Genomic DNA, 25943 nt, shown 5'->3' with positions numbered 1-25943 from the left:
ACTCATCTAGTCGAAATAATTCCCAATACAGATACTTGGTCAGTTGAGCATAAAAACAACCGTTTTAACCACAGGGCGTCAACGACCACGACCGCGGATAAAAAAACACTGGAAGTAGGTTGCAATTCAATTTGTGTGAAATCTAGACATATACCCCTTGCAATTACTTGCCCGATGCACGATCCATTCCGTAATCCGTTTGCTGGAAGAGGCTACAAGGTCCTACCCCACCGACAGACCAACCGACAGGAAATAATACAGCGCCACTTTTTATCTGTTTGTCCACTAGAGTAAACCCAGCGGCACAGAAACGCAGAGCGAAAACGCCCTTTGTGTGCCTTGTGACAATGGTCCCCCGCCGTCCAGCTCCTTCCTCCCTTCCTCTGATGGCCGGGCGTCTTTCATCCGCCATTCGCTCGGAACATCCACCGGAATGTAAAAGGAAGCGCGAAGAGCTACAAGTCTTTAATCTCTCCGCATTTTTTTCCCCACTGCTCATCTACTCGTCTATGCACAACAAATGAGACATAAATGAGTGCCCCGAGAAAGAAAGGATTCGAGAGGGGTGGTTAATGGGGCGGGAGGGATGAAACAAACGAGTTGGAAAAAAATATTTTATAGTTGGATGATGATTATGATGAAGATGATGACGGTAATGCGGGAAAAAGACCCTCGCGCGGAGAAAAAGGTCAACTGAAGTAGAAGAAAAAACATTTCCAGAGAAAAATGGTGTCCTTTTATCTCTGCTGTGAAAACGCATTGCAACAGCTGCAGTTGAACTGCAGATGCTTTTGATAATCGTCCCGGACTGAGACCGAAGACAACAGCGACCGCAGGAACAGGTTGAACCAAAGCCGAGGATGAAGATTATATACTTACTCTTTATGAGTGACGTCTTGTAATCGGCGTATTCCTCGCCCGAATTCACGTGGGCGGGGATCGTCGCCAAGCACGTGATCTCTATCCGGCCAAGGTTGTTCGTGAGTGCCTCCGTTATCCGGATCGACAGCTGGCTGTAGCTGGCGGAGACTCGATGCAGTTTGCGTACTTCCCCGGTCGCGTCGGACACATGCCTTCGGTATTTGTGCTCGTACGAATTGCTGCGGAAACAGTAAAAAACAAGAAAGTTAATAGAAAATCCATCAGATGACACAAATGTCAGGTATTATTTTCTCCGGGACAAGTTCAGTGAATTTTTCATCCCCATTTCTCACACATCATTATTCAAATTCCTTCCGTGGAATGACTAAGTTTGCATGCAGAAGAAGAAAAAAAAACGAAAACTAAAATCATTCTCGCGGCAAATATGGAGAAAGAAATAAGGCCAACTTTTCAAGTGATCATCCGAATACAAAGATTCCGAGGTGAGAGTCGAGAGAGTAAGTTATTTCGTCTTCTTTCGAGAAAGAAGGCAGAAGAAAAATGAATTCCTGACAGCAGGAAAAAAAGTTCCGAAACAAGCCAATTTAAGTCTACCCCTGGTAAGAAAAACAGACTCCGAGTTTTCTTCCTTACAGAATGAGACAAAGCGAGAGATAAAAGGAAAATTCTTTTTCCCCCCACCGTTGGTGTGAGTGTGTCGCATCGGAAGGATTACCCAGCAATAAATGGCCGTCTGCTTTTTTCGGAGAAGGATTGTTTGATTCCAAAAAAAAAAATAAATCGGGGGGAAACACAGGAGAAAAGAATGGCTTGAATTGTGAAAATTTTATCAGACACTTCGAGAATTGATGATGACTTTTGTGTGAGCGCAGTCGGAGACACTTCTGGTTGTGTAGACTGGGATGTGGAAGCATGTTGATCAACACGTAATTTGTGCGTGTAACATGTGCTGGAGGTGGTCGGATGCTGGTGACCTCCCGACGTTCCACCGTTTCGTGTAGAGTTAAAAGTTTTATAGCTCAATTTCGAGAGAGTGCGACGAATGCCAACCGACGCCAATACGCCATGCAGAGTTGGCGTAAAATAAATAAATAAATAAATAAATAAAACGCTTATCTAGAGTTCCCGGTGACGGTGAAAAACGAGCCAAATTGCTCTAGGTTGGTTGGGTGGTAAAATTAGGAAGCTATCAATTGGGATATATCCTGCATTCAGTTTGTTCTTTCGAAGAAGATTGCCAGATTAGTGTCTCTAGAGCTGGATAATTTATGGGCACAATGAAGGTAGATGGGGAATACCAATTGTTTTTCTAAAAAAATTCTACCAAGAATTCGTGTGATACGATTTCTTACGAAAATCTACAATGGACAATTGTGTCTGATTACGACGAAAATAACAATCTGAAGTACCCGAGATGTGCTGGAATAGCAGCACCTTTTTCGCTCGAATTCTGGTACTGCTTTAGATTTTTTTGATTGATTATTTTAAATTTGTTAAGGCGGGCTTCTTTTGAATGCCCTTCCAGCATTTCTAACTACAATAAATGAGCGTCAAAAATAAGAACAAGGTAATCTGCAACAGATTTTTTGTCTGGTTTGACTGTAGACACTTTCTATTGATTATGCATCAATTTTACTATCCTGTAACCACTTCTATGCAGTACGGACTGCCGTTTCAGAACGTGTCACATAGCGTGGATTTCTGAAATTTCAAAAATTTTGCTAACTCTCGGACTGATAGACAAGATTTTCGTTTCGAGCAAGATCGAATAGTGACACGATTGTTCCGGTAAAGCCATGATGTGAACAAATGAACTCATTCCGACAATCAATGCCCACTATAAATAGGGAGAGGTGGCCCTGACCCGACCCCCTGAATTGCAACGGCCATTCTTCACACAAAATTCATGTTTTTTGGCGACTTCGGCGTTGAATTGCACATTTTAACTCCGATGCCATTTTGGAATCGAATATGGTGACTTCCGGTTCATTGTAAAAGAACATGAAAATGGAGTTAGTGGAGTGGACTTAGATAAAGGAAGTGTAGGAACGACACGCTTATCGAAAAACGGAAACAGTCAATAGTTAAAGCCAACACTCAACAATCAATGCTCAACGTTAAACGTTCAACGTTCATCGTTCAACACTCAATGCTTAACGTTCAACGCTCAGCGCTCAACGCTCAACACTCAACGCTTAACGCTAAACGCTCAACTCAACGCTCAACGGTCAACACACAAAAACAAACACCCAAGCGCAGGTACGCGCGCATGCACAAACACAGACGCAAATACATGCTTTACAATACATGCTTTAACATGTTCACACCACCGACGATGGACGAGAGTAAAACAAAAGCGTCTAATTGCACTCCCCGGGAGCGAGCGCCGCCCTATGAGCCAGAGTTGTGCGAGCCATGCGAGTCATTGACGACAAGCACCTGTATGGGCGTGGTAAATAATTACGAAGCAATAAAAAAGGGTCGGTTTCGAGCAACCTTTTCTAGGTCGGTTCCGGCATGATGTGTATTGCAGGCAACAGATAAATTCTATTTATGTGGCTTGTTTTGCAAGCAAACCATAAGCAATCGAAATTGCTCAATTTTGAAATTTTTCGTCAAAAAAAAAACATTTGACTCATTTTCCGTAGATGTCGTAAATCTATCTTTTCCGTTCTGAATCAATCAAAACACAAAACGGCGTCAAAACGCTACAATGAAGGGAGCAGAAAACAGGTTACCATACAACCACATTGCCAGCGTTATGACACATTTTGTTTGACAATGTTGCAATGTGGAGCTCCACCTGTTCTCAACTTATTGGGTGTAGATAAGTCACCTGTGATTTCAAATCACGGTCTCAATCCAGCTAGCAAGCAAACACAATTATTTCCTAATGCTGATATCACACACAGAGGCTTCACTCGATACCAATGAATAATGGAATAATGGAATAGTGGAAATATTAACAAAAGGCTTCGAATACACTCCTCCTACATTCATACAAGTTCTATTTAGAAAAAAAAACAACACATGACACACACTACAGCCTCAGGTGATTCTATATTTGCTTCAAAATGCAATCATACAAAAACACTTTTCACCTAACGGAATGAAAGGGTCAATTGGGCTTGCATAGTTTTGTAGAAGCAGTTGAAAACGGTCAAACAATGATTAATTCGTGCCCTCGCGAGAACATTATACAAGCCGATGGAATGTCGCCATTTATTTCCCGATGTCAATGAACGCGTACGTACGATTATTCATCACGAACTATATAGTTGCGGTCTTGCTGGATTAGGACGGTGATTTGAAATCGCAAATGGCTTATTGATGCCCACTAATTCGAAAACGGGTAGAGCTTAAACCACAATATCTCTTCTCTTCACATAGTTTACATTGAACGAACGCTACATTTGCAAAGCTCATTTAGATTGAATCCGGGTTGAATGTGTCGTCAAATTGCAGCGCCTTTCAAGCCAGATTTTTGCAGCGCTGAAAGCTGTTTTTTGCGGTGATGAACGGAATGGAAAGTTGTTCGGCAGGAGTTGCCATCGCCACCATCACGCTACCGATTTGGATATTCTTTTCTAAGAATGGTGCTGCAAGGCACAATCTGTGGATTGTTTCGTTGGGAAATGATGTTTTTATGAGCGTTGGAGACTCAATTTTGGTCACTGATACTGAGAAACTACTTGGATATAAGGAGTGTATCGAAAAGTAGTCTTGATCTTTCAAATATCAAAATAAAACTGCGAACGTTCAGAAAGTGTTTACAAAAGTAAATTTTATTAAAGTTTAAATAGTAATGAAATGGAAAAATTGAGCTTATTCTTGATTTCTAATAAATGACAGGACCTTAGCTCAAATCATCCAGTGTTAAAAAAAATCATCTTCGCTAAGCTCAAATGCATAGATTTTCGGGCTAGGTTGCATCGAAAACCTATATATTCCAAACGAAAATCAAAATGACAGATCCAGACAACCAGTGAATATGAGCAAATGAACTTTTGTTCTTCAATATGTTTTGAAGTTCATTTTTCCACCCAGTGTCATGTTCATCTTGATTATTCAAGATGCCAGAATTGAATTTCATTTTAGCCAAATGAATATCAGCTGTTGTTTACTTTTAACCTGAGGCAGCCGTGTGCGGTTGGTTTTTAGTTTTGCCGTTGTTACCGTCTCACCAAACAAAATCCTGCGCGATTTCTTGCAAAGTTCGTTTCATCGAAATTTGGCGTTTTTGTTCTCTAAACGGTCCAGCTTGACTATTTTTTTTATTTTTGAATTTCGACTCAAAATCGATGCCAGAACGAATATCGTTTCGAATGTGATGAATATCAATTTGTTGCTTTTGATATTCAAAGTATAAATAACAGCGAAGTTATGAACCCCACTTAATGCCGCATACATTCATTATAGCAATTTGTGCATGATGCATGCACATGCGATATGCGATATGAACAAAATGAACTCGTTTGTAATTGTCATCAATATAATGAGGGTAGTTTCAAGCTGAAAAAAAGTCATTTACACTGAAATAAAATCATGTTCGTTACTCGTGAATATTTGTTGATATCCTAAGACACTGCACTCATCAAATTCTGCACAGTAGTCTTCGTGCACTTTCTGGACGCTGCAGACCAATTCTTCTTGAACTCTGACATATTTCCAGGCACTGTACCTTCCTTCTTGAACTTGGCCTTGACAATTGCCCAGTATAGTCTTTAGCCCTGCTTAGGTTTTTAGACCATGCCTCTGTTTAACCCGCTGAATCATCGCAACACTGGTTTTGAACTTCTTGGCAAAACCATGCAGACTTGTTCTTCTGAATGTTTACAACTTTTCGGTCCAATCCGTGTTTACTTGGTCCGGGGTTTCGTACACTTCTGCGGAGATCCTCGAAAGAACACTCATTACCGAACTTTGCGACGATTCGTTTACCGTTTTCTGGACAAACTTTTATTTTTTTTGCTATTTTGTGGTATGTAACATCCCTCTCGGTGCACCAATTGTACTACATTTTCTTTTCAGTTTCCAAATCATTTCGCGACATTTAGAGAACAACTTTATAACCGCGACTAAATGAATTGTATTTCGATTTTTGACATGTAAACAAAGCGTGCTCTGATAACGGGTGTTAAATAAAAAATGAGAATTTTTTCAATACCTTTCAGTAACTTAAATGAAGAGCGTCAAATTTTCTTTCTCCAAGAAAATTGCTCTTTGGGCTCCCTAGAAACAGTAGGCGTGTTTGGTTTTGCTAGTTTGAATTTAGTCAAAGCAAAGATGGCGTCGAAACAGCACTTGCTCCGCGAACGCATTGTACGGTTCTACGAAACGCATTTCCAGCAAGGAAAAAAGTTCACGGTGGCACATTTTAAGGAAGAAAATGTACCTGTCAGTACGGTATATCGTATCCTGGGTTTCCTGAACGTAGAGCGGAAGGTCGGAAGTGGTCGTCCGGTGACGATAGGAAGACATCGTTAAAGAAGCTGTTTGACAACAAGGACGCAACCAGCCTGCGTGACGCCGGTCGGAAATATGACTGCTCCCATGTATTGATCCATCGGACCCTCAAGATGGAAGGAGTCGTCTGCAGGAAGAAGACGAGGTCGCCGGAGTACACGGAGGAGCAGATTGAGACGGTTAAATCACAGTGTCGGTGGATGACCAAAAAATACCACGGGACGTCTTTCGTTCTGGACGACGAAAGCTATATTTCGCTGTCCAAAACGCATATTCCAGGAAATGATAATTACTACTCCAGCGACAAGTCATCCACACCGCCTGAAGTGAAATACAAGTTCAAGCACAAGTCTGAAAAAAAGGTTATGTTGTACATCGCCATTTCCGACCGGGGCATTTCAAAGTCTTAGTTTAAGCCGAGCGGTCTGGCAATCAACCAACAAATCTATCGAGAAGAGTGCCTCGATAAAATCCTGCTGCCGTTCCTGAACGAGCATCACGCGGATGAGAAGTACGTCTTCTGGCCGGACAAGGCGTCTTCCCATTACGCCAAAAAGACGCTGGCGTATCTTGAGGAGAAAAAGATACCGTTCGTGCCGAAAGATCGTAACCCAACAAACTTGCCCCAGTGCCGCCCAATAGAGGATTTCTTTGGCTCACTCAGTGCCCTAGTGTATAAAAACAATTGGAGGGCCAAGGACACGAAGCAACTGACTACAAGAATCCGGAATTGTATCCGGAAAATGGATATGTGCCGTACAACGTTCTTGTGAGAGCATCGCGACAAAGTTGCGCCGAACAGCAGACCACGGCCCTTACTCAAACATTTACTGACATTTTTTTGAAGAAAATACATTATGTTATTAATAAAAAATACTGAAATCGATGAAAAATTTTTTTTTATGTGTGATTGAAAAAATTCTCATTTTTTATTTAACACCCGTTAGAACAGATATAATAACGTGTTAAATGTTTGAGACTACTTTTCGACACACTCCTTAGTCCGACGATAAAATTATTTTTGCATAAAAAGTCTTGAAAAAAAATATTACATTGTTATGTTTGCGAATCACACCATCTGCTAACGAGTTTAACAATGGAAAAGTATACTAAAAATTTAGAAATCTATAAGTTTAATATGTTTCCAACTCAAGTAAGTATTACGCAGCAGTATCTGCCGTTTTGATAACAACTACACACCGTTTCGTTTACCAACAGTTTCTTTACTTTTGTCGCTTGCTTTTCATAACCATTTATATTTACAGTGCAGTGCTGCCAAAATAATTGAAGTAATGTTTTTCTACATATTGATGTAGGACTGCTTGTTGTGAGTGAATTTGGTGATGCCAATACCCAAGGCACCAATTGTAATTTTGCAATTAAGACAGCAAAAGATAGTATCTGTTTGAATGGACGGAGTCCCGTTCGAACATATTTATAAACATAATATCATATTAACTTTGAATAAATTAGGAACAACACAAAATCAATTGAAACCCAAAACACTGTCATACTGACTTATGCATTCTAGATTGGTGTGACTGCGTGACACGTCTTCAATGGAATCAATCAAAGCCTCGTTAAACCGGCTAGTAATCAATGCCCCAATAGCAGGCGAACATTCCAGATAAACGGAAGCCCAATACATTGCCATCGAACAGACATTCGTCATTGATGGGGCTGCCAATGGAAATACAGTAAACACGCTCGCGTGGTTTGTCTCCTGTCAAGTGTCCCCCCAACCCCCCCGTACTGCATGCCAGTTCGCCTACTTCACCACTATTCAATGAAGGGTTTTCACCAAGCTGACAGTTACCTTGTGCTTTTGTTGTTGGCGCTCCACAATTGCATACACAAGAGACAACACTCGAGTCGAGATATCGTGAAGACGAGCACTTTCTGTCATCGTCGTCTAGAATTCCGTTCGTCGTCCCAACTGCAGCTACTTGTGCTTGGGTGTGTGCGTGTGTGTGTGTGCGCATACATATGAAGATGGCAAACAATGGACACCACGCAGATCCAATAATGTCAACACAACGACGACGACAACGACGACGACGACTAGACAACAAGCAATGATGGAAGATAAACACATAGCTGCAACGATGCACGATTCCTCTCCCACGCGTGTATCTAGAGAGGACACATTCTCCTCCCACTGCACCCCAGCTTCCAGCGGAAATGGAACTGCATTGTTTTAACGAGCAGATAATGAAATTACACGGGCTCATATGGGTGACACAAAATACATTACACGGAGCAACAATGCAACTTGGGTGCCACCAACCAGTGCTATTGTTTCACGATAAGAAAACATAGACTACTAGATTCAATCGGAGCACGACTGTTCTTTCACACTGATAAATAGTTAATGGGACAACTGGGGAGGAAAAAACCATCAGCATGTCAACGATATCATTCTACTCGAATTCTTGTTGTGCGGAAAAATGGCCGACCGAAGGTCGGATGAAGATGATCATGATGATAATAATCATTGTAATACATTGGAAAATTTACCCTAAACCGCATCGAGTCTCGCCCCGGGCATATACACAAAAATTTTGCTATTTTTCATTTTTATGCTCTCTCTCTCCGACATGGTTAACTTGGGGCAGCATTAAGGAGTGATTTTGTTGTTTTATTTTTCTCGTTCGGACGTTATTTCGCGAAACTGGAAAGGACTGGCGGTGGGGAGGGGTTAAACAACATGGGTGATGAATATTTATGAATGTGGCCCCCATACCCCTCACTCATCGCTTCCCATCCGGGGCTTTTACTGTTTTATTTCATCGCCACCCAACGAAGGAAATTAAGATTAAGGCCTCGATTGAGCAGCTTTCTTTTTGCTATTTTTGGCGAACCAGGCCTTCCGTTCGCTCGGGGGGTTTGAGAGGGGGGGATTAATTATGATGGCGGGGAACGACTTCATCACATGTACGTTGTTAATAAAGGGATGTTTAATGAAAGAACGAATGGCGAAATATGCGGCGAAAAAAGGCTCAAACCCTCCCTATCAAAAGTCTTAACATTAACCATGCATTATGGTCAGCCGTTGAGAGCTACCTGGCGTTATCGCAGCCAATCGGATTGTGGTGAAACGTAATTTAATAAACGTTTTGACGGATGACCAGCGGATATTAAGTCCGGAAAACCTTGCGAAGCGCGACCTTCAGGCGCAAATTTTCAAGCACATATGATGTGATGACGCCGCAGGCGTAGAACAATGGCCTACACAGAGTCGTGGGGGGGCGCGGGAAGACCACAAATACGTGCTCTGGACGTGTCACTAGGAAATAAATAATAGGCAAATGTAATCATGCTTACACGGAAAATGTGAACCATTGGAGGCCGTCTCGAGATGCGGGAGAGGTATGATTGATACTCATTGCTGCTGGCTGTGCTATCTTCCGATATTGTGTTTACTGAGAAGCAACAACTTCTTGTGGCGACTCGGAGCGCCTCGGTCTGGAACTGATGTTCAAATAGTACACAACCCGGAACGAAGGGGACGGAACTGGTCGGGCGGTGTCTCATGTTCAGCGAGCAGTAAACTGTCCCGGAAGCAAACAGTGCAAATGAGCAATGACCGCCCGTTGTATCTTCCACCACTACCGGTCCAACCGGAAAATTGTGGCCCCAATCGACATTGGTATCGTTCTGCAATCAGAATCGTGTCTTTGTGGGTGGGTTGGTGTGTGTGCGCTTTATACTGGGAAAGCATTCGGGGGTCAGCGGTGGACAAGAACATGAGCTCGGTTTGATGGAATGATATTTTCCGCCCAATTCATCGTAACCGCAGATGTTTTTGGGGTTGTTAACTTTTCATTAATTCAAAACAAATATCAATGATAAATATGATCCAACAAGTAATTGAATGTCGGTTGGAAAATCCTGCTCGAGGATACAAAATAAGAAACGATGATAGCATCCAAAATCATGATGAATATAATACCGCTTTGCTGCTATCGATTTACAGGAATTTTCCGGTAATTGACTAATTTGAATCGAACCGGAATAGCATTCATTAAAGCCGCCAGAAAACGCTTTACACTTGTCAAAGTCATTTAAGTTTTCCTGTCGACCACCAAAACGACGCCCTGTTGAGTGTTCTGCTCGATTTAGTGTTCGCGGGAAAAGCGCCAAAATCATCACACTTTAATCGAAGCATTCCATGATTTCGCTATGGAAACGTGAAGCAGCAGTAGCAGCAGCGTTGGAGTGGCACCAAAGTGTTGATGGCTGCCATTGAAGTTGTGGTTGTTTACAGTTTGGCAGCTTTCAACACAAAGGAACTCGTTACCGTGACTCTTCTGGTGGGGAACGAGCTTTGTTACTTATCGAAATATCGGAACTTGCTTTGATTATGTTGTGGTTTCCGCCAGGGATAGAGGTTTTTTTTGCCTTATCTATTTTGGATAATTTTCTTGATGTAGGATTTCAATTTGACATTCTAAAAATACACGATTCCAGCCTAATTGGAATCTTTGTGTTTATAGGTCTATTTGTTTTCTATGGGAGTGTGAGTCTATGTGAGTCTTTGAGCCTTTGAGTCTTTGAGTCTTTGAGTCACATTATTTTTCAAGAAAATTATTGAATTGCATCTCAATCTTTCGTTTCGTATAATTTACGAGATATCTAAACTTAAGACACCAAAGCTATTCATATAGCTTCTGAACATGTTTTCACATAACATAAAAAATTCAGAAAAATTGGTCCATTCAAGGTTTTTTTTTCTAATTTTTTGCCTCAAAACACTCACGCTTAGTTACATGTAAATAGACTGCAACAATGGATACCCTGATTAGTTTTGGTCAGTCAGGTTTTTCTTACTTCGGCTTTAAGAGACACCATTCTGGATTAGAGTGGTACAAACTCTGCTTTTTTGACGTAGGACAAGGCCTTTCAGTAGAGATGTCAAATCGGTAAACGCGCCACTTTTTTTTTTACGAAAGACTACGTCTTTCATTCTGTACCAGGGTGTAAGTTCAAAGCTTCGAAAACTAGAGCGTGATATTTGGAGTGCAAGGATTTGAATGTTAATAACTCTGTGGTGGCTGTGGAATTGTGGATGACGATTCGATACGGATTGTTTTTAACTGGTGACATTGGGTATGGATTTGATAGCGGCAAAAAAGAAATGTTTGATATGGTGTACAGAATATTCCACCATATAGTTACCATATCATTTGTTGACGAATGCCACAATCGATCGATCTTTTTTTCAAAAGATGAACTTTCTAAAAGTAATATGATTATTAATTATTGACCCGTAAACTAGTTTCAATAGCTTGAAAAAATGTTTCGAAAACAGACTATTAAAAGAATGAAAATCGGCATATAAGCTGGTGCCCGCTTGGAAATCCATTTCAAGAACGTCGTTTGATATTTTCCGAAGCGGACACGGTTTACTGAAGAGCGTCGAACGACAATGAAGTGTCTTTGTCAAGGCAGGTGCAGAAGAAGTTTCGATTGAGCTGTCTCCAAAAGACGAATGAACTTCAACAAGAAGAAGATAGAGAGGAAGAAATCCATTCAGTTGTGGTTGCGAAGTGACATAAGAATGATCCCGCTAGTTCGCCAAACATTATACTCTTCTCTCCCAATCTCATTTCTTTTCTGCCGCCGGACTGAACGGAGCCGCATTTTTCTGTGAACGCAGCAGTTCTATTATCGCTAAAACCCGCTTCCGATTCGCATAGAGTGTTGGTGGATGCTTACGGTGAGCATGCTCTCGGAAAATCCCAATATTCGAAGGAGGTTCAAAAACTTCAACTGTGAGAACTCTGATGTGACGAATGAGGAGCGTGGCAAAGCACCGAAAGTGTTTGGAGACGCCGGAAACCGGTGAAACTTTTGAAAGTGAACGTTACCGGAGACGATTTGAATATATCGCATTGAATCGAAATCTGCATCAAGCTAAATCAGAATCAGAAAAAAAAGAAAGAAAAGGCAAAACAAACTGATTTTTCTTGACGACAATGCCTTGTCACACCAAGCAAGCCCTGCTAGGGAAACACAGTTGAGCTACTCAATAGTGATCAACGACCGCATGCGATTGAATCATGTACTCGCTAAGCAGCGCTTCAATTCGTATGAAACTGTGTGAAGATTTTTTGCCTGATAGATCGTAGTAGGCGTATCTCAAATCTTTTGTTTAGGAAACTGTATCATTCGACATTAAAAATTTCACGTTAATTGATTTTGTTCTGGACAAATGGTGCAGGAAGGAAACTGAGAGAAGAAATTATATTTTGAATACCCACATTAAATAATCGGCATGATCCGGTACCTAAATCGCTGAAAGTGGCTAGGTCAACCGTGAGTGATGTTCTGAAACGTTTCCGTGAACGTACAACTGTTGTTCCGATGGATCAGAGGACGCGTCGTTGAAGAACTTACGATCAGAATTTGTGGTTTAGTGTATTGAGAACAATTAAGGCAAACCCGGGACAGATGCACTCGAAAGTTGTACAACAAGGTTTCAGTGAAATACGAAGGATACATGCTGATTGACGACGAAAGGTACGTGAAGATAAATTCTGGACAGCTCCCAGACCTGAAATTCTATAAGGCCACTGCACGAGGAAAGTTTTTGATTTGGCAAGGGATTTGAAACTGTGGACAGAAAACCAAGGTTCTCGTCACCAACAAGACAATGGACTCGAACATGTATGGGGAAAAGTTCCTGCAGAAACTTATCCTTCCGTTTATTAAGGTTCACAAAAATCCGGTGAAGTTTTGGCTAGATTTAGCAACCTGCCACTACAGTCGAGGTGTGCTGCAGCAGTACCGTGACAATGTGTTTGATTATATTGAAAAATACCACAATCCTCCCAATATCACCCAATTCAGCCAAATCGTAAAACAAGCGGAAATTGAAGAAAGGTGCCATACAAATGAAACACAAAGTTCTGCATTACTCGAGAATTAATCGAACAAATGAAATGAAATTTGGCATGTGGAGGTTTTAGGGTGCAATAAATGAATCTATGGTGGTTAGATACTCCTTCTCCCTCTCTTAAGGGGAAGGGGGGGTCTGGTTCTGCCATACAAATGAAACACAAATTTCTGCATCACTCGAGAAATAATCAAGCAAATAAAACCAAATTTGGTATGTTATGTAATGGAGAAACATGTGTTTTTTCTCCAAAAAACGTTTATTAATCAGACTCAATTACTTATTATCTAACGTTTACAGAGTCAAATTTAACCTTAAAATATAAAATATAAGGAATCAAACAGAGATATCATTTATTTTGATAAATTGGTAAAGAGAAAGCATAAGGTTGAGGTCGCGACTAGCTAAGATGTCTCTAACCGGTAAGTCAGATTGCCTTCCTAGCGCCCTGAGTGAATCCGTTAGGTGAGCCCTGGCAGAATAAAAGTTTCTACAGGACCAGACCACATGCTCGATGTCATGATAACCATCACCACAAACGCAAATATTACTATCAACGATCCCAATGCGATACAGATGTGCATCTTACAAGTAATGATTAGACATGAGGCGGGACATCACGCGAATGAAGTCCCGACCTACATTCAATCCCTTGAACCATGCGTTTGTCGATACCTTGGGAATAATTGTATGTAATCAGCGACCCATATTATCTTCGCTCCAATTGTGTTGCCAATTGAAGAGTACATAACTACGAGGAGTACAAAAAAATTCATGATAGGTTATTTGTCGCTCAAAAATGGTGCCTTCCAAAGCCCCGATCTTAGCTAACAAGTCCGCTTTCTCGTTACCTGTAATGGAGCAATGGGCTGGGACCCAGGCTAATGTAATCCTATAAGATTTTTCTACTAGTCTACCCAAGAGCTGTCTTATTCTCATAAGAAAATAACATGAGACTCTCATAGGTTTTATCGAACGGATAGCTTCTATTGAACTGAGGCTATCTGAAAAGATAAAATAGTGATCAATCGACAAGGATTCAATTTTCTCTAAAGCATGAAAGATTGCAGCCATTCCCGCAACGTACACCGAGCAGGGATTTCTCAACCTATAATAGGGACTGAAGTTTTCGTTAAATATGTCAAAACCAGTGGAGCCATTAATGCATGATCCATCAGTAAAAAACATTCTATCAGAACTTACGGAGAAACATGTTATTTGCAAGTGGTTGAAAAATCTTGAACGAGAATTGTGTCTGAAAATAATCTGATATTATAATGTCGAGTTTTGGTAGAAGTACTAAGAATTACTAATTACTAAGTACTAAGTACTAAGAATTACTAATTACTAAGAATTACTATAAAAGGTAATTTTAAAGGGTAGATTAGAAATCAATCAATGAATAATTCTGCGATTGAGCCCATGATCAGCGCTTAGTAAGAAAACGTGGATGTGATAACGAAAAATAAATTTTGGGCGGGACGAAGTTTGCCCTGTCAGCTAGTACTATATAAAATTATTTCATCTTTCAAATGGATGCAATAGAATTGTCCTACGCAGCGTATTTTTTTAATTAGAGCCAGTTCAAGGCAAACAGAGCCTGAGACAGAGAAGAAGTTCAATAAATCTGGCCTTGTTGAAATTCGAACATATGCGTAGAAGCATTCTTTCATCAAATATGATCCTCCATCACCTCCTGAAAGAATTCGAATTTTTAATTTTTGTATTGTATGACTTTAAGGGGATGAAACAAAAATTAAATTCTTCTTTTATATTCAAAAAACGAAAAATATATGTATAAAAAACAAATAATTTTTTTTATGACTTGATTAAATACAGGATTCGATTATATACAGTGAAAAGAAATCGACAACTGTATATAATCGAGTCCACCCTGTATTATGTAAAAAAGTGCTGAAGATCATACGAAAAATTTTGACATCTCAAGAATATTAACAACTTAACAACGAACAAAGTTCGCCGAGTCAGTTGATAAGGAATATTCCAGTACAACTAGTACATACTAGAATAAACACAAAGAAGAGTCAGAACATAGACAAATTTCACACTTTTTGCCACTAAAAACACCAAAAATTGAGGAATTCAACTCAAAAGCGCTAATAAATCGCTACCTACCGATGCTTCCGATATCCATTGTCATAGTGCTGCAGCTGATGCTGCGGTTCGTCCTTATTGTCGAAATAGTGGTGCTCGCTTTTGATCCAAAAAGTCTTTTTATCACTCTCCTCTCCCTCCTCGTTCGCCTCATCGCCCATCCGATCGGCCCCGACGGTGGCGCCTCCAATGCCCCCACTCCGCTCCCGATGATACATCTTCATGCCGAAGTTGTACCTTCCGTCGAAGCTATTGTAGTCGGTATTGGGCTGAATCTGGAAGCCACCGCCTCCGTTGTATCCATTGTAACCGTTGATTCCGGCCGCCAGCGATGCCTTCGCTGCCTTCACTTGCAGTTCCTCGTCAACAGCTGCGAAAAAAAATTTGCGATAATGAAAAAGTAACGAAAAACAATTAAAATTAAAGTGATCCCTGGAAACCACACTCATTCCGCACTTTGCAGCGAATTATCATGTGTTGCCAGCGTGAGTAATCTCTTCATTGGAGGCTTCAAAACGGAAGCCCACTGTAAACCCTCCAAATAGGAGGGATTTTCAAGAGAAGTGCACACTTTCGTAACTCCCAACACCATCCTCCAGTCGAAACTCGTTTACTTTCCGTTCCCTCCTGGCGAGTGAAGACGATCTCTTAATAAGTGAAAAACTTTTTTTTGCCTTCTTTAGGTGGCTTTAGGTCTTCTTGGGGTGGTACTTTTTTTTTTATTCAAGTATTTTAGCTTCCTCGGAGATTACTAGCCCAAAACCCTCCAACCCTAGTTATTTTGCTTAACAACTTCATCACACATCCCACAAGCGCCACCGACTGGATGGATGAGGTCACTACAAAAAAAATCTTGAAGCACACCTTTCCGACACTGGTCGAGCAAAATGGAACGGAATGAAGGCAGCAATCAACGTTTCCCAAGCCGCCTGTTCACATGTGTACTCCGGCATGTGTGCACCTTCATGATGTTGGGCGTTTTTTTGCTCGAGATGGCCAAATGAGATGTAAATAAATACAAAAAAGCACTCTCCTGCTTTTTTTGTGAAATGAAGCGTTCATTGAGGGAAAGGAAAATGTGTCCTGCGTTTCGTTGGGATTAAGTAAACTGCCAACTTCTTTGTTGACAAATAGTTTGTAGCTAATTGTTAGAAGTCAAACACCATGCGTCCACTTCGAAAAATCTGGAATTCATTCGGAAGTTGTAACTTTTCAATTTGCTTTCAAAAGTCAAAGTGTTCCCTAGAAATCACATAAAGGCATTACGAAAGCACTGAACCGTGTTCTGCCATTTCCGGACAAAAAAGCACTCTCTTTCTATGTTCACTTTCCGTTCATTTCACACTTAGTTACGCATGTCACATTCCGCATTCCGGCCATGCTTCCAGAGGGCAACCGTTATTTTTTCCTCCCCCCATTCCTCGACACCCACCACCAGACACATTTTCCTTTCCTTAATGCCTTCCGTCTAATGCTTTAATTACCCTTCGCCTTCGCCTTGAGATCCTTCAGGCTGTTCCCCGTGCCGATTAGCGACCCGCCAGAGCTGGACGAATCGACCACCACCTTGCCGTGCTGATACATCGAGGAAGGGGGCAGGGTCTGCTGCTGTTGGTGATGCTGCTGCTGCTGTTGTTGCTTCGAGCGTTGGCTAATTTTCGAGCCATGGTGGAGCTGTCGAACGTGCGAGTCGTCCACCTGGAAGAAAGTGGCCAAACACACAAACACACACACACACATACAACGGGTTAGTCATTAACATTTGAGTTACGCTATGATCCGCTAGGCAAACAATGAGACAGGCATATGGGCCGAGGGAGGGTAAAGTAGCATTTAATGGCACCTGATGCCCGCGCCATCAGCAATGGTCATGACCCGGTCTGTCTGTCCGAAGGCCAAAACGCACAGACGGCTTGCTGTGTTGACAGCAATTACTGATGAAAGATCAAAATCGTATCGGGTGTGACATTAGCGCAGTGTTGTCGATGTTCAACGTTATTTGAACTCAAATGTAAAAAAAAAATTAAAGTAGTGCTGCAGTAATCTCGCAAAGTGACGTAAGCGCCAAAGAGAAGAATTTTCAGTACGAGGTTTTTCTTTAAATTGCATGTATAATCAGCATACGCGTACACCACGAAAATCAGCTTGATTTTTGAAAAAAAAAATGCAGTTTAATTGAGGCTATTCTACCAACGTCAACTTTGTGAAATTAGAAATTTTTTTCAAATCAAATAAAATGAGTAAAATAACTTTTTAAGTTAAACGGTTTCATTGTGATTAAACATAATAATGTACTAAAAGCTAGAAAATAATTAGGCAAGTAGCAGTTAGCAGTTATCACACCTCTTCTTCATTAGTCTAGGGCATTGATAAGACTAAAATAAAATCGTGGGACATATGATGAAGTCGCCAAATGTGGATAAAAATCCAACGTGCTCCACGATTATATTTTAGTCTTATCAATGCCCTAGACTAAACTGACCAGACGTCCCGCGTTACGCGGGACAGTCCCGCATTTCAACAAAATGTCCCGCGTAAGATTACGTCCCGCATTTGGAAAAAGAAACGAAAATGTCCCGCGATATCAATATAATTCAATATTGCAACTTGATTATGTTGATTTTCTTAAATGGTTGAACCTCAAAAAAAAACTTTTATTTGGCAGACCGTTCAAGAGCGCGTCTAATGCATCCAAAGATTAATACGTTGAGCTGATTTCACCGCACCGACAGTGGGCTTTTTGTTTCGAGAGTGTCAACTGGAAGCGACAGCATCAAAATTGGAAAATGATTTTTATAAAAGCCCCCTATTGATCCGCAGGGATCAACGTGAGTCAGACGAATATTTAGTTCATTTTCGGTTCCCTGGCTCGGTCAGGGCTTAACGTTTTAAATAAGTCCGAAGAACTAGTGTATACTCGACAGGAATAGGCAGGGTTGTTTGATGAAGTATCGTAAATGAAGCCCTGGGCGGTCTTACGGAAGTTGGCCGGAACCTCAACCATGACCGATGAAAAGCTGTATGTCAGCATGTTCTATTACCTTTTCGTGGCTTTGGTGATCAGCTGTCTCTCCATTTTGGCCATTCGCCCAAAAGTTTTCTGTCGGTCGCAGCTGGGAAATGTTGGGAAGGTTGGCGGTCTTCGCGACAATGTTTATCTCCAGCCGATCCATCTTCCAGTGATCTTTTGACACAATGGGCTGATCCCAGGTTCGGCATAAAGACCACATCACCTTCGCAACTTCCGGTAAGTACTTCGTACTATATGTATATCTCCCCGTTCACCATATGACTCGAAAGAAGAGCGGCTTGGACATTCCCTTCACGTCTGTCAGAGAACGACCTTCTTCGAGAACTTGATGTGGATGATATATTCGACGTCATCGCTTACCTGGGGAACGTAAAGTGCCCGTTGAATTCTAGCATCAAGTATGTCTCGTCTTTCATTATGAGCACGAAAAGAAGTTTTTCACTTCTTTCGCCGGAAAGAAGTTTTTCACCAGCACCTCAAGCTACACCTTCTGTGTGGTTGCCTGCTGCTCAGATACGGCCGGTCTTGTCTGATGCTGCCGCATAAAAATGTCCATTTTGGCCTGATTCTCCTTCGCCGTTTGGCCGGTTCCTTCGATCTCCCGGCTTAAGGAGCGGCAGGGAGATGTTGTAAACACCGGATCGGCTATATCTGGCGGACACTAAGTGTCTCAGGATGTCCAAATCCTTCGCTGTGGGTGGAGCTTGCAGTATGAAAAAATCATTAAGTTGCTTGGCAGTGCTGCTGCTGCGAATCAACAGCCTTGAATCATTTTTGCTGTGCTTTTTTGTTTTGTTTTTGCTTAATGAACGTAATATTTAAGGAAAATTTGTTCCATTAACCCTTTCACGACCACGGGGACGCCGATGTCCCAAGCAAAAATCATGGATTAATTAAATATTCACGTAACCATTGTAAATTATTTTTTTATTTTAATATTTCGGAATGTACCTTTTTATTATTTTTACTGGCAATACATAATAGCGACCATAGGGACATATTTGTGCCATAAATTTAACAAAAAAAAAGGTAAAAGTTTTTTGAATTTTTAGTATAAATTATGTTTTTAGGGTGCCTATTGATTCATAACATATAGCTAAATTGATTTAATAAGGTACCGTAACCTTATGGTCCTGAAAGGGTTAAATTATCTTTCATCGCCATTCGAAATTAGTCCTTTTTTTGAATGTATACATTAAAATTGATGAAAAATGAATTGGAATTTTCGAGCATTCCATTCGGTAAATTGAAGGAAATTGTAGAATTTCAATCGTGCTTGCCAGGCGTAAACACTCTGATTGAGCGAGTGATTTTCAGGCGTAAAAAAATCTAAACCACCGAAAAACCGCAATCCAGTACCGATACTTAGAAAGAAATAACACAGATCAGTTTAGACTCGTTCACATAACATATATACATAACGTTTTGTTTTTTACGTCCCGCGTTAGACCTCTGACCATCTGGTCACTTTACCCTAGACTAATGAAGAAGAGGTGTGATAACTGTTAACTGCTACTTGCCTAATTATTTTCTAGCTTTTAGTACATTATTATGTTTAATCACAATGAAACCGTTTAACTTAAAAAGTTTTTTTACTCACTTGTTTTAACGAAGTGGCAAATAAAAATAATAGTCAGCATCGCGTTCAGGAATAAAATGCCATTGCTAACGAAATCGGCTGTTATGTCAACACATTTCGAATTGTCCGCTATCACGATACTTATACTTGGTGGTCAATAAACTCTGAGCAGTATCCCAACGGGCAAGGTTTGCTAGAGTTTATTTCCTAGCTCCTTGCAGTAGTGTTCACAGCGAAAGACTGTTCATCATGATTTACAAATTTACCAATGGTTAATCTTGAGTACTGTAATTGAATTAATGATAAAAGTAATACTAATAATAAATTCATGTTGAGTTTATATGAATTAAATTTGGAAACAAAAATTCTTGTATTTCAGTAATCGAACCTAATTTTCAATTATGAATCAATGATGCTAATGAGCTATTTTATTGTGGTTTATCTTCTGCTAGTGAGGAATTATAGTTTTTTTCTAGTATCCAGTATCTATTCAATCGGATACCGGATAGTCATATCTGGTTATCTCTAATTCTGATCGAGCAATTCATTTCTAATTTTAATCCGGCGGATTGCAGAATTCAAAAAACGAGTTTGTTCGAATCAGTATATGTAGATGCATATTGAAGATTCAAAATGACACAATGACAAAATGATTCAAAATATCAAAATCAAAAAGTAAGCTTTTTTGCTAATAAAAAACCGTTGATTTTTTTTCAAAAATAAAAAAATTATAAATTTTGTCCTCAAATCGCGGTTCATATAAAAATCATTACCGAAAGAATATTTTATTGTGTAATATTCATTAATCATATCACTCCTCAGTTTTGACACTGTATGGTTTACATTAGTGATGAAACGGATAGTGGTGTGGCCGGATACCGGATATCCTGCAAGCTTCTAGGCCGGATAGCCGAATATCCGACGGCCGGATATCCGTCTCTTTTTTGCAAATACGCAACGGGGAGAAACTGCATAAGTACAAGAAGCTAGCAAAGGAATATGTTTTAGAGACAAATAAACATATTTTTACTTAAAAGTAATGAACGATGAATCAATTTTCCTTTCAGAATAAATATCCTTTGATTGGGTATTAAGTTTTCTGCAAGGAATATTGAACAGATTTTTGACGTAGAACTACGTCTTTCATTAAGGGTGCCAAATCAGAAAACAGGTCACGTTTTTATGAAATAAAGTTAACGTTAATAACTATTTTTGCCACGAACGGATTTTGGCAGTTCACATACCAAACGAATCGGAAATTCCCTAAGATTTGTTATATACTATACATTACATTCCCATAGTCTGTATATGGTTTAAATTGATGAAAGTTGGAAGCATTCCCAGTTCCTCATACATTTGTTCTGTCCATTTGTGTGCTTTCCCGAACAGAGCTGTCAATAACGAGCAACTTATCGACGAGCAACAAAGGGCAAATCGTAATATGTATAGTCTCCGTGAACAAAAGGAAAGAGGAAGAACGAAGGGGAATATTTGCCTAGAGTATATACAGTGGATCTCGCTGAGACAAACTTTCATACTTCGTGAGGAAATCGACTGAACAACATCGTTGCTGGGCGAGCTGGACGGCGAGGGATCGAATGCCTTTCTCAAGGCAATGGGGGTGGAGGAGTAATATGATGGATAAAGTTTTCCAAGGGCCTTTTTGAAGGTTAGAGACGAATGAACTGGAGAAGTTTATAGTCACAAGCAAACAAGGAAGGCAAACTTTCAGTATCGTTCTGTATTCAAAGCAATGAATATCGGTTTTTCTTCCTTGCTTTGCGTCATCACCTGTTTTCGTTTCGGATTGAGCTGTGGACGCGACCAAATTACTCACTCGCTGATGTCTCTGGCATTACAATCATTGCACCAAACTGACGTCATTGCATTATGGTTCTGAGCTACACAATTGTGTGGAGAATCATCAAGCTAGGCTATCGTTAGCTCACCAAGAAAATAAATGTTCCGGTATTTTGTCAGTGATTTGGTTTCGCATGACGGTAGGAAAACTCTCCCCATAAAGGATGATAGCCAAGCTAATCTAGACTGGCACTATTAACAGAAAGGGCTTCTGTTGAGAAGAGCGCAAAAAGGAGATAAGTGTGTGTATATTTAGTTGCTTCACGCCATCGATATATGGATACTTGTGTGCGTACGTGCGTGCTTCTTAACCCGTACGTAAAAATAGTGCATCTTCGCTACGCTGAAACCCCATTTGTATCTGCTCCCATGTGCATTGGCCCTGTAACGATGCTACAACCGCCTAATTTTTGTATGCTATGATTGACGATTGTTTGGTGTTGCAAATTATGCAGTCGTAATGATAAATATAAACAAGGAGGGGTGATAGCGGGAGGGAAATATTTACGCTAGGGTATTAGTAATGAATCTCTGCTGAGGCAAATATTCAGCCTTTTTCCAAGCAGTTCACTTTGTTTGTTTTTTGTCATCAATGCATTGAACTGACGTTATGGTGAAGCAGGTGTTAAGGTTGTGCACAAAAAAAAATATTTGGGGAAAACCAAGTTATTCAATTAGAATATATCATAAATAGAATGGATCATAATGGAGCAGTGCTATTCTTTTCGAGGTTGTTGAGATTAACATATAGAGTTTATTTCTCTTATTTAGTCACCAAGAAAGTAATTGTCGTTCTGAAATTTTGTATGTGATTTGGTTTCGCTTGCCAGTAGCAAAACTTCCTCAACTAAGGATGACAGCTGCGCTTATCTCGTGCATGTATTGTCTTACGAGCACAAAAATGAATCATCAAACAACATCAAATGATTCTACAATAAAAAAAAACATTTCAGGGCGATCAAACTGGTAGAATGGTAATTTCAAAATTTTCTCTGCATTATAAAATAATATCCGCAGTTATAAACACAGCATATTATTTAACCACAGCGTAGTTCTACGTCAACAATGCGGTCGTGTCTTGAACACAACCTCCTATATTTTTTTTTGTGATAAGGATTTTCTATTACAATGATGAAGTTCTTAATTTGAACATCGTTGAGTAAGAGTAAATACTACGAATTTAAATAAGCAAAGAACATCATTCTATTATTTTCATTCAAGATTTAAAAATCTAGAACTGTTTTCGGGGATAACAAGGGCAAACACATTCACTAACTAGACGACACAACAGTGGTGCTTTATGGAGCAGTGCATTATGCTTCTTCAGGCATATTAAGAAATAACAAAAAAAAAAAAAATACAAGTTCTGGCCTCTCCTGTGTAAGTAACTTCGCATGTTGCTGCATAAAAAAAGTATTTGAACAAGACCGAGACTTCACATAGAACACCGAAGTTACCTCGCATGAGAGTAAAGATGCTCTCTAACTGACGCTGGATTGAGAAGTCACTTCAACTACTTAGGAGAAGACCTAAATTATCTAATTGCAACCTTTTTGGGGACTAGGTTCAAGTCAGACTATTTCGGAGTTCTTGAAACGGTAACAGCCCGGTAAAAAATCTTATTAGAGTATATGAAATCTCTAGCGAATATTTATGAGCATTTTAGTAATCAAAACTTATTTATAATTATATATGAATGATATTAATGAGCTGTTTTGTTATGATTTATATCATGTTAATAAAAAAAATATTGATTTTTCCTAATATCCGGTATCCGGCCGGATATCTGTTTCATCTCTAGTTTACATCTACCACATTCATAAATTGTAGAACTCTAAAGCCAACTTCTTGTAACCAAGTAAGGGGTTCAAACTCATTCCCAGTTGTATTTGACAATTTGAAAGATAGGTCAGAACCTCATCTATCGGATCCTATAGCAAACTCAAGTTGAAAAGTTTTTGCAGTTGAGTTATTAACTAAAGAAGTTGACGAAGAGAAATCGATCAAGTCACTCACACCCCTTTCATTCTGTGCCCCTCAAGCGTATTGTTTTTGAAGCTGCGAAAATGCACAATATGCATCGAAAATGCATCGAATCTCGATGGCAAAAGGCTTAAAAATGTTGAGGAAAGCCGAGGAGCAGTTCCGAATACTATTCTGCAGCATCGACAGCTTGGAAGTGTTGTTGATCGACCGGGAAGAGAATCAAAATTCAAAAGTGATCACGAACGGACCTGATCCGAATGATTAAAAAAAAACCACGGTCGACCATAACCATACAATAAAAAAGCGAGGTCTGCCGATTTTAGATCAGACCATTCGTCACCGCATAGCAGAACGAGATCTGAATAAGCAAAGAACATCATTCTATTATTTTCATTCAAGATTTAAAAATCTAGAACTGTTTTCGGGGATAACAAGGGCAAACACATTCACTAACTAGACGACACAACAGTGGTGCTTTATGGAGCAGTGCATTATGCTTCTTCAGGCATATTAAGAGATGCGTGCACACCTGAAGCAACTCAGCCGATAGAGTTATAGAAGCGTGTCATCTGTTCGGATGAGTTAAGTTTTAAGGTGTTCAAGAAAAAACGGTGATTAAGAGATTGGCGAAAGAACGATGAGTGACTCTAGGACAGACATCTCCGAGTAACCTTGAAACACGACGGTGGAGATATCGAAAATAAGGAGGTCAACAGAGTAGGATTGGGCGATCTCGGATCGATTCTTAGAAGATCGATCTTCTCCATTCCGATTTTCGATTTTTTGGATCGATCTTTTGTACTCGAGAAAATCGAGAAATAGATTTTTTTTTGCTTTCGATCTTTTCGATTTAAAACAAACATTTTGAAGATTTGTTTTTCAGTATACATCGATTTTTTATCTCACCAAAGGCAAACTAACTTTTTCTTGAAACATAATGTCAACATTTGAATCGCTTCTTCTACGATTTATTTCTGTACAAATGCTGACAGAGATAGAATTAGTGGCAGCTACTGAGAGGATGTACCAGTTGCGCAAAGGATCACTGAGCCTGATGTTGACATCAATTACAGGCGAAAGGTTGTTTTTTAGAACTGGCGTCAAAATCAAGAATCGGCTTCGACTGAATGACAGATGTATGGCACGATAGGCTTTTGTGGGATCAGTGTAAGCTGAGTTCTGGGTGGTATCGTTTTGAGCTGTTGTTAAATCTAATAATCCTTTCCAATTAATTTATTTAATAAAACGACTACCTGACGGGACAAGATGAATGCATTATGTTCTTCATGTTGAAGAACAAAACGAAATGCTTTTGATGTTTGAATAGAAATATGAAATTTGTAATCCCTGTTTAAAGAGAAAACGACATTCATATAGAATAAGCAGATAAATCGAAAAAGAGCTTTTAATTTTTTGAAGATCTATTCAGCAAAGATCGATTCGGCGAAGATCGATTCTTTGGTACCGATTTAATCAGTGGATCGATCCCTATCATTTCCTGGAATATGCGTTTTGGACAGCGGAAAATAGCTTTCGTGGTCCAGAACGAAAGACATCCCGCGGTATTTTTTGGTCATCCTTCGACACTGTGATTTAACCATCTCAATCTGCTCCTCCGTGTACTCCGGCGACCTCGTCTTCTTCCTGCAGACGATTCCTTCCATCTTGAGGGTCCGATGGATCAATACGTGGGAGCAGCCATATTTCCGACCGGCGTTAGCAGGCTGGTTGCGTCCTTGTTGTCAAACAGCTTCTTTAACGATGTCTTCCTCTGCTTCGTCATTATCGTCACCGGACGACCACTTCCGACCTTCCGCTCTACGTTCAGGGAACCCAGGATACGATATACCGTACTGACAGGTACATTTTCTTCCTTAAAATGTGCCACCGTGAACTTTTTACCTTGCTGGAAATGCGTTTTGTAGAACCGTACAATGCGTTCGCGGAGCAAGTGTTGTTTCGACGCCATCTTCGCTTTGACTAAATTCAAACTAGCAAAACCAAACACGCCTACTGTGTCTAGGGAGCCCAAAGAGCAATTTTCTTGGAAAAAGAAAATTTTACGCTCTTTATTTAAGTTACTGAAAGGTATTGAAAAAATTCTCATTTTTCATTTAACACCCGTT

General features: G+C 40.2%; 1 protein-coding gene across 2 annotated transcripts in view; it reads right to left on the bottom strand.

Annotated features, from left to right (window-relative positions):
• The window catches only part of LOC129762865 (uncharacterized), a 343596-nt gene that overhangs the window by 93726 nt on the left and 223927 nt on the right, over positions 1-25943 (bottom strand). For both annotated transcript variants that reach the window (XM_055761464.1, XM_055761544.1), the window contains exons 7-9: positions 16846-17059; positions 15383-15731; positions 880-1100 (exon numbers count right to left, since the gene is read on the bottom strand). In XM_055761464.1, coding sequence (XP_055617439.1) covers positions 880-1100; positions 15383-15731; positions 16846-17059 — 784 coding nt within the window. The remainder of the gene's footprint in view (positions 1-879; positions 1101-15382; positions 15732-16845; positions 17060-25943) is intronic.

Source organism: Toxorhynchites rutilus, chromosome 1, assembly GCF_029784135.1.
Source record: "Toxorhynchites rutilus septentrionalis strain SRP chromosome 1, ASM2978413v1, whole genome shotgun sequence".
In the NCBI taxonomy this organism is placed as follows: Eukaryota; Metazoa; Arthropoda; class Insecta; order Diptera; family Culicidae; genus Toxorhynchites; species Toxorhynchites rutilus.
Note: the sequence above shows the minus strand (reverse complement) of the source record. Positions and strands in the feature narration are given on the sequence as shown.